This window comes from Macrobrachium rosenbergii, chromosome 35 (assembly GCF_040412425.1).
Source record: "Macrobrachium rosenbergii isolate ZJJX-2024 chromosome 35, ASM4041242v1, whole genome shotgun sequence".
In the NCBI taxonomy this organism is placed as follows: Eukaryota; Metazoa; Arthropoda; class Malacostraca; order Decapoda; family Palaemonidae; genus Macrobrachium; species Macrobrachium rosenbergii.
This window is the reverse complement of record NC_089775.1, coordinates 3,873,041-3,883,132: the sequence shown is the minus strand read 5'-3', so window position 1 is coordinate 3,883,132 and position 10,092 is coordinate 3,873,041. Positions and strand designations below refer to the sequence as shown.

General features: G+C 33.9%; 1 protein-coding gene across 1 annotated transcript in view; it reads right to left on the bottom strand.

Moving 5' to 3' along the window:
- LOC136856253 (carbonic anhydrase-related protein 10-like) overlaps positions 1 to 9,699 on the bottom strand; it is a 16,204-nt gene extending 6,505 nt beyond the window's left edge. The window contains exons 1-5 of the mRNA XM_067133946.1: positions 9,686 to 9,699; positions 9,239 to 9,315; positions 6,848 to 6,904; positions 5,702 to 5,838; positions 691 to 786 (exon numbers count right to left, since the gene is read on the bottom strand). Coding sequence (XP_066990047.1) covers positions 691 to 786; positions 5,702 to 5,838; positions 6,848 to 6,904; positions 9,239 to 9,315; positions 9,686 to 9,699 — 381 coding nt within the window. The remainder of the gene's footprint in view (positions 1 to 690; positions 787 to 5,701; positions 5,839 to 6,847; positions 6,905 to 9,238; positions 9,316 to 9,685) is intronic.
- Positions 9,700 to 10,092: the final 393 nt, after the last annotated feature.

The window sequence follows — 10,092 nt, the reverse complement described above, 5'->3', positions numbered from 1 at the left end:
AGTCATCCTAAGATCAAGTAGGATTCCAGGAAAGGCTTCAGGATTGAAATAGGATGGGAGAATGATTTAGGAATGAGAGGAGTATATTTAGGAGTTCAGGAATCCATCCTGAGTCCTTTAGGGTGTCATTAGGACGACAGGGATCCTTCTAAGTCCTCCTGAATCATCCTAAGGTCAAGTAGGATTCCAGGAAGGGTTTCGTCATCCTCCAGGAAGGAAATAGGATTAACCCTGAGAAATCTTTCATTTAAGATTTAGGATTTAAATAGGATCTGATGACAGGATCTGAAAAATCCTTCAGCTGACCTTCATAAAAATTAAAAATATTAAGAAATCCTATCATAGGATCTGTTAAATAGGATTAATCCCTGAGAAATCCTACACTCAAGAGTAAAAATTTAAATAGGATATGACAACAGGGTCTGAAAAATCCTTCAGTTGACCTTCAAAAAAATTAAATATATTAAATCCTACCTATAGGATCTGTTAAATAGGATTAATCCCTCTGAGAAATCCTACACTCAAGCGTAAAAATTCAAATAGGATAAGGCAACAGGATCTGAAAATCCTTCATAAAAATTAAATAATATATAAAATAATCCTTCCAGCATGGTCTATTATACAGGAATGACACCTGACTGAGGATTCAAATGGAAACAAAATCCTTAAAAAATCCTCCAAAAATCTCACCTGGTATCTGTAGGACAGAGGTCCACCTGTAATGTTGATTGACCCCTCCAAGGTCAGGACGACGCTGTGACCTGTGTTGTTGATGACCCCGCCTACCTGTGGTAGATAAGTAGATGAGAGTAGATGGGGGTAGATATTGAGGGCTCTCTCTCTCTCTCTCTCTCTTGATGATTATAAACTTTTTCTCTCTATTGTTAGATCAAATAGAGCTCTCTCTCTCTCTCTCTCTCTCTCTCTCTCTCTCTCTCTCTCTCTCTCTCTCTTAAAAAGTACTTTTAAACACTTGATGACACTTAGAAATATCTTTCAACAAACACTTGAATATAACTTCAACACTTGCCAACATTTAGAAAAACTAAATTTATTTAAAAAATCTTTAGAATACACTTAATAACACTTTGAATATTCAAGAACACTTGGGGACACTTTAATATTTTTATACAAATCTTAAAAATATACTAAAAGCACTTGACACTTGTGGACACTTCAAAATCTCTTTTCAGGAAAAATTTAATATTTAGTATTTTTGTTTCGTCACTTATGAACACTTTAAACACTTAAAAATACGACTGAATATCTTTGAAGAAACCTGAAAGAACCTGAGAGGGTTTGTCAGAACACTTTAAAACACTTTAAAACAGTTTTAAAGTTCCTTTAGATAAACTCCACGAGGCATCTGAGCTAGCAAGGACAAATTACAGCTATTCATTTCATCTCTCTCTCTCTCTCTCTCTCTCTCTCTCTCTCTCTCTCTCTCTCTCTCTCGGAGAGAGACACCACTGCTCTCCGCATTTAGAAACCGAGAAACATCACTGATTGTTATAAGGGACCACCAATACCCCGTCAAAACGCTTTTAGAAAAGACCTCTGGGGAAATCACGTTAATATTGGCAATTTGGGGCGCGTCCAGTAGACTTTCAATGAATAGCGCTTTTGCGTTTAAGCTAACAGTTTTCCGCTACGGCAACCGACATAGATCTTGACCCCATATGACCTCTGCCCTGTAAATACGACCTTGGACTTCAAATCTAACTAGAATTAATATACGAATGGACATTCCAAGGCCGTTTTCAGCTTCCAACGGCCGAACGGTTTTCTGCCCTCCGCTGTGGGCTAAAGAACGCAGCCTCGTTTGCAATAAACACATGGGATTTGTATTTGCAATTATCTGATTCCCTACAGGAAACAGCAAGGTTCCGGCGCGTTCAGTTGGTTGTTTGAGGGGGATTTTGTTTCTGTTTTATTGGATTCTATGTAGGAAGAAGCTCTCTCTCTCAATCTCTCTCTCTCTCTCTCTACTCAATTATCATCTAATATCGAATAACATTACACCAAAATATAATTATATATATATGTATGTATACATTTGCCTGAGGAGAAAGACATTTTGGTCTTTGAAATATAGCTTTTATTTTCCACAATTTGGCGTTTTTATGGACTCCTAATATATATATATATATATATATATATATATATATATATATATATATATATATATATATATATATATATATAAACATTTCTATTCTCCTACCAATCCGAAATCTTTCCACTCCCGATAAAAAAACCTCAAATTCTAATTTCGAAAAAATACAGCATACATTTTCATTATTCTTCAAAACCAATGAACCCATTCTGTCCAAATTCATATACATATATATATATATTCAGTGCGGTGATGTGTGAGATTCCAATACATCCAATAATAAATTTTCATAAATTGTATTTCGATGTATTTTGAATTTATGCAAATATAGGTTGCTCGTTTTTGTGATATTTATATATATATATATATATATATATATATATATATATATATATATATATATATATATATATATATATATATATTATTTATATATATATCTTTTTTCTATTGTATTTATTATATATATATATTTTTTTATTTATTGATAGATATAATAATAATAATAATAATAATAATAATAATAATAATAATAATTATTATTATTATTATATTGTTATATTATTATTATTATTATATTATTATTATTATTATTATTATTATTATTATTATTATTCATTATTTATTATTATTCAGACCATACCTTTATTCACATATACTAACTTAGCTCCATATTTCTCTCTCTCTCTCTCTCTCTCTCTCTCTCTCTCTCTCTCTCTACATACCTATCTCTCTCTCACTATATATGTCTATGTAATCTCTCTCTCTCTCTACTTACCTATCTCTCTCTCACTATATATGTCTATATAATCTCTCTCTCTCTCTCTCTCTCTCTTCCTTTGTCCACCATCTTTATCGCCAATTCTTTCGATATTTCAAAGCAACAAAGAAATTTCATTTGATTTTTGTCGCGGGCAAAACCGTTCTTTCACCCAAGCCCATTTTTTGCGCCTACAGTTTTCCACTTTTTCAGCCGTTCCTGCTCCCGTTTCTTCTGCCCACTTCTTCTTCTTCTTCTTCTTCTCTCTCTCTCTCTCTCTCTCTGCTTCTCTTTTACTTCTCGTGTTTATTTTGAGTCGGTTTTTCCTTTTAAAGTTTATTTTTGGAAGTGTTTTTTTTTTATCGTCCTGAATATTTTCCGGTGGGATTTTGGAGTTGGGGTTTTTCGTATTACAAGGTTAGGCCTTGGTTCTTGACCCCCCCCTCCCCCCCACTCCCCCTGTCTGTGTTCTGTGTTCTGTGTTCTGTGTTCTGTGTTCTGATCTGTTCGTCTGTCAGTGTTCTCTCTCTCAATTTCTTCGTCGCAGGTTGAAAACCAATGACCTTTTATAAAGCCTGTCTGTGCGCTGTAAATGTCTGTCTGTTTGAGTGTCTGTCTGTTTGTTCATGTCCTGTCTGTGTCTGTGCTCTGTCTGTGTCCAAGAAGCCGTTAAAAAAAAAGTCCTGTGTGAATAAAACGGGCCACAAATGACTTCCGGAGGCCGAAAAATGGTGACACGGTCACTTAGCGGAAATCAGCTAGCTGGCAACCCCTTTGTTTACACATACACACACACACAGTTGACAATTGAGAAAGGGGAGAGAGAGAGAGAGAGAGAGAGAGAGAGAGAGAGAGAGAGAGGAGAGAAGGGTTGGGGGAGTAAGAGAGAGAGAGAGAGAGAGAGAGAGAGAAGGTGATGGGAAGGAGAGAGAAGAGAGAGAGAGAGAGAGAGAGAGAGAGAGAGAGAGAGAGAGAGGATATGAGAGAATTTAAGTGAGAGAGGGAGAGAGAATTTAAGTGAGAGAGAGACAGTGGGTAAAAAAGATTAAAAGAGAGAGAGAGAGAGAGAGAGAGAGAGGATGAAAAAGATTGAGAGAGAGAGAGAGAGAATGGATGAACAAGATTGAGAGAGAGAGAGAGAGAGAGAATAAATGAATGAAAAAGAGAGAGACAGAGAGAGAGAGAGAAAAGAATGGACGAAAAAGATTTTGAGAGAGAGAGAGAGAGAGAGAGAGAGAGAGAGAGAGAGAGAGAGAGAACGAACGAAAAAAAAAAATCGGAAACTCCTAACTGAACCACGGCCGTAATTCCCTACCTCACCTTACTGTCAATTCATTCCTCGAATCATTAATTATCTCACCACCTGATTCTCTCATTCTCTCATTATCTCGTCATCTCATCATCTCACTCGATGATCTCTCGGGTCAACAGACTCAGAAGAGGAATGAAAAAAGCGATGAGTAAAAAGTAAACAGACCATTAAGATGATAAACAGTAAATAGACCATTGGGTTGGAGAAGCCAGTTCGGTTTTATTAAGGGATTGCGAATCGTTTTTGTTAGGGCGTTGGGCAACGCTTTCTCTCTCTCTCTCTCTCTCTCTCTCTCTCTCTCTCTCTCTCTCTCTCTCTCTCTCTCCCAGGTCCCACCGAATCGGAAGGTCTTCCGGGAGAAACACATTTTAGTTCCAAATCCATTGGAAATATATCGCCAGGGTTTGGTTCCTCATCAGATGCTTTTATTTCTCTCAAAGTTGCCTTATATTGAATTGGTTTAAAGTTGGTTTATTTCAAATTGGTTTAAAGTTGGTTTATATTAATTTGGTTTAAAGTTGGTTTATTTAAATTTTTTTAAGTTGGTTTATATGAAATTGGTTTAAAGTTGGTTTATATGAAATTGGTTTAAAGTTGGTTTATATGAAATTGGTTTAAAGTTGGTTTATATGAAATTGGTTTAAAGTTGGTTTATATGAAATTGGTTTAAAGTTGGTTTATATGAAATTGGTTTAAAGTTGGTTTATATCAAATTGTTTTAAAGTTGGTTTATATTAATTTGGTTTAAAGTTGGTTTATTTTAAATTGTTTAAAGTTGATTTATATTAAATTGGTTTAAAGTTGGTTTATTTTAAATTGTTTAAAGTTGGTTCATATTAAACTGGTTTAAAGTTGGTTTATTTTAAATTGTTTTAAAGTTGGTTTATAGCTACTTCTAAGAAATATTTTAAAATTGTTATTTCGAAAATGGTTTCTTAGGCTTACTCTCTCTTTCTCTCTCTCCCTCTCCCTTCCCTCCCTTTCCCCAACTCTCTCTCTCTCTCTCTCTCTCTCTCTCTCTCTCTCTCTCTCTCTCTCTCTCTCTCTCTCTCTCTCTCTCTCTCTCCTTGTTCTATTCCTGACTAAAGATCGCCCTCTGTCAATGTCTCTCACAGGAGTTGGTTAAAGGGAAGGTATTGCCACTTTAAGGAGAGAGAGAGAGAGAGAGAGAGAGAGAGAGAGAGAGAGAGAGAGAGAAGAGAAGGAAATTGAAAGATAAGCGAAATTTTATGATCTCTCTCTCTTTCTCTCTTTCTCTGTCTCTCATTTATCTGAAAGTTTGTTTTAAAATAATAATTTTTAATTGAATTTTTGGTTTTTTAAACCAGTCATTATATTTTAACAATAAAATTTTATTTATATATATATATAAATAATTTAAACCAATTTAAAATCATGCACTTCAATTCAATTCCAATCAATTAAACCAAACCAAAAAAAAAAAAAAAATTCACCCCAAAAATTACTGAAACACACAATCAACAAGAGAATCCCGGAGCCTCCTAGCTCTTACCGTATGCTTATCGACATGGAGGGGTCGAAGGTTGGGGTCGAGCAGTAGCTGGCTGGGGTCAAGGTTGACTGGGGACTGGCGTCGACCGTGGGTGCACAGGGACCACTCGGGGTTGATTAGACCCCAGAATTGGGGTCCTGCGAAAATAAGGAATGCTTTGTTAATGACTATTATTATTATTATTATTATTATTATTATTATTATTATTATTATTATTATTATTTTAAGGATAAAGGCATTGTGATTATTATTATTATTATTATTATTATTATTATTATTATTATTATTATTATTATTATAAAAAGAAAAGACCTCAATTAATGGTTTTTGTGTTTATGTTAAAATGAACAGATCTTGGTAAATATCAAGTCAATATTTTTAATATTTTGCACAATTTAAAAAAATTCTTAATATTTTGTATATTTTTACAGAAATACTTCCAATATTTTGTATATTTTTACAGAAATATTTCTATTTTGTATAATATTTAGAAATATTTTCAATATTTTGTATATTTTTTAGAAATATTTTCAATATTTTGTATATTTTACAGAAGTATTCTTAATATTTTCCAAAAAATTCCAGCAAATTCTAACATTAGTGAATATTAAATTCCAAGCGCATTAAACAAAAATACCAAACGCATTTCTGTTCAATTTTAAACCGGAATTGAAACAAAACTTTTTCTATGTATTTTTTAAACTTTCTTTTTTAAACTTTCTTTTTTGAACTTTCTTTTTGCTTCCAATTCCTCTGATTTATTCGATAATTCAGGGAACATATTTTGGTGAATGTTGGACAAATGATTCTTCAGGTCTTTGGAGGTTATAAATATTTGAGCATTGATATATTTATCATCTCTCTCTCTCTCTCTCTCTCTCTCTCTCTCTCTCTCTCTCTCTCTCTCTCTCAATTTCCAGTCCATTCTACCCTTCAAAATCCCTCAAAAAATGACAAAAATCTTTTACAAAACCACAAAAAAACAAACACCTTCAAACCTTCACAAACGAGCCACACCCCAACAAACACACAGCACAAGCACAGACGCACCCGGTGAACAAACAAACACCGTCAAACATACGCACAAACACACTTAAAATATTAAAAAACATGAAAAATCTTTCGGCCCCAAAATGGTCGTCTCACCTGATATTCCATCGTAAGTCCACCACTTGGCCCAGTCCCAACTCACGCCAAGGGCCCCTGGGGAGAGAAGAAGCGCGTGTGCTTATCCATATGTATACGTATACGTTGTATATACATATATGCATACAGGGATGTAAATAGGTTAATGTTTGTTCATACATAACCACACCTATTTTTGTATATATGTATGAAACGTCAGCATACTTTATATAATTGTAATTGTCTGAAGGTATGTATGGATATATGTATATATTTTTATACACATACGTATGTATACATGGATGAATATACATGCTAAGCATTCATACATAAAGGCACCTATTTGTGTTTGAGATTCATGTATAAATTTGATATATAATACATACACATAAAGATATGTATTTTTAACTGTATGTATGAATGTATGCATACACACATACATCATGTATACATATATGTATACAGGAATGAATAGGGTTACCAATTAACAGATATATTTATACATAACACCACGTGTCCATGTATGAAAAGATTATACATCACTCTCTCTCTCTATTATATATATCTATACATAGCCTATATACATAAAGTTATGTATGTATATATACACAAACACTATGTATGCATATATACATACAAGAACTGAATACGTATACGCAGAAGCCAACCATTCAGACATAAAATACCTTTACCTTTTCTCGCATAAAAACTAAAAAATCTAAAAAAAAAAAAATAAAAAAAATAAATAAAGAAAATAAAGAAAAATTATTTTACAAGTCAGGAGATAAAACAAAGAGATAAAAGAACGACGCAATAAAAGACCAGAGATAATAAAAGACTGGATGAAAGGTAAATAAAAGAGACGCCAAAAATAATGGGGGGGGGGAAAAAGATCGGTTGGTAGAGCAACAGGAATCAAGAAATCATAGAGAGAGAGAGAGAGAGAGAGAGAGAGAGAGAGAGAGAGAGAGAGAGAGAGAGAGAGAGAGATGGGTAAAAAATGATGAAAGGGGAACTGGGAAAAAAAAAGAAAATAAGAGAAAAGCCAATAGCAAGTGGAAGAGAAAAGAAAGAGAAAAGAGAGAGAAAGAGAGAGAGAGAGAGAGAGGTAGGATGTAAAAATAGATGGACAGATAAAGAAATGAAATAAAGAGAGAGAGAGAGAGAGAGAGAGAGAGAGAGAGAGAGAGAGAGAGAGAGAGAGAGAGAAAGAGAGAGAAGAAGAAAAAAGAAAGATGGACAGATAAAGAAATGAAATAAGAGAGAGAGAAATAGAGAGAGAGAGAGAGAGAGAGAGAGAGAGAGAGAGAGAGAGAGAGAGCATATATATATATATATATACAATAGATCACCACCCAATACAATACCCAAAACCTGTCTGAGTGTGTCCTAACAATTCATCTAAAATCATGGAAGGTCTAATATTTAAAGTTGGTGCTTTTCTTCCAAAGCTTTCAGTCGTATCTTTTTCTATTTCCCCCTTTTATCTGATTTTCTTTGGGGACTCTCTCTCTCTCTCTCTCTCTCTCTCTCTCTCTCTCTCTCTCTCTCTCTCTCTCTCTCTCTCTTGTTCTATTTCTGTCGTGTCTTTTCCTATTTCCCCTTTCATTTGTTTTTCTTTTTCCTCTCTCTCTCTCTCTCTCTCTCTCTCTCTCTCTCTCTCTGTTTTTTTTGTGGGGGGCGGGAGCTTCTATTTAAGTTTAAATTCGACTATTTGTTTATTGTTCAGTAATTTTGAAAATATTATTTAAAAAGGGTTTCAGTATATTTCAAAATGTTATTTTGGGTTTCTATTTAGAACATTAATTATCAATATGTTTGTATTCATATATTTTTTTTTTTTTTCAAACCATTAAAAAAAGTTTAAGCATTTTCAAAATTATTTTTCGGGTTTTGACTTCAAATATTATATTTGAAATATATTATAATTAATATTTTAAATATTACATATTTAGAATATTACATAAAAATTTTTTGTTTGAAATACTATATTTTAAATATTACTCTCTATTTAAAAGTTGTTTTATATAATAATTTTTCATGATTTGAAAATTTCTAAGTTTTTTAGCAATTTTAAAAATATCAGTTGGATTTTTACTTAAAATATCAATTAATAATCTGTTGGCATTCATGTTTTTATATTTAAAAAATTTATATAATAATATTTTCAATATTTTAAAATCCAGTCATTTCAATTCCCAAATGAACAATGCATTCAAATGCACTCAAATTCAGTCACTCCTGTGAACCAATGAATTAATATATTCAAATCAATATACATTTAACACACATCAAATATACCTTTCAAATGACCGCAACATACAATTATTAAATAATCATTTGTGCTTCTGAACATAAATCACAGTTATAAGAGCTTCTTCAGACCTAAAGCAGAGAGCACAGTGAACTTACCCACTCGACTACAGAGAAGGCCCAGGTAGCCTAGCAACACCACTCCAGCCACCTCTAAATATTGGGCCACTGTTTCTCTTCCTCATCTGGGAGAAGGAGACAATTTGATAAAGGTGGGGTGAATAGGAGAGGAAAAAGGTGGGGAATTGTTATAGATGGTCTTGACAAGGTGGGAAACTGGGAGGCTTTAGGTGGGAGATTGTTATAGGTGGTTTGGAGCAGTTGGGAAACAGGGAGAATGAGGGAGGTAGATTGTTTGAACGAGGCTGGAAACTGGAAGAAAAATGGTGGAAGATTGTGTAGATGGTCTTGACAAGTTGGGAAACTGGGAGGATTTAGGTGGGAGATTGTTATAGAAGGTTTGGAGAAGTTGGGAAACTGGAAGAATAAAAGTATACAGAAAAAAAGGCGCGAAAATTCAGGCCCAAAAGCGCGGGGAAACTTCACTCTCCAAAGGCCATTTTTTAATAACTGCACCACCGATTTTAATTTTCAATTTTCCAAACACCCAACAAACTTTGAAACTGTTACAACCACTTTAAAAAATAACCACATCATCCATCGCGACAGTTTCCTGTTTAGTTTCAATTCAAATTGATTTTAAACAGTTTCAAAAAATAATTCTTTTGAAAATCCACACGTGTAACTCTCGGGAAAGATCTCTGGGGCGCGAGAGACGAGAGTTAGAGAGGAGCTCCTCACTAGTCGACCTCTCGGCCAATACTGACTGGGATTCCTGAATTTCTGCTTTATATATATACGTATATATATAATGGACTCTCTCTCTCTCTCTCTCTCTCTCTCTCTCTCTCTCTCTCTCTCTCTCTCTCTCTCTCTCTCTCTCTCTTCGAATA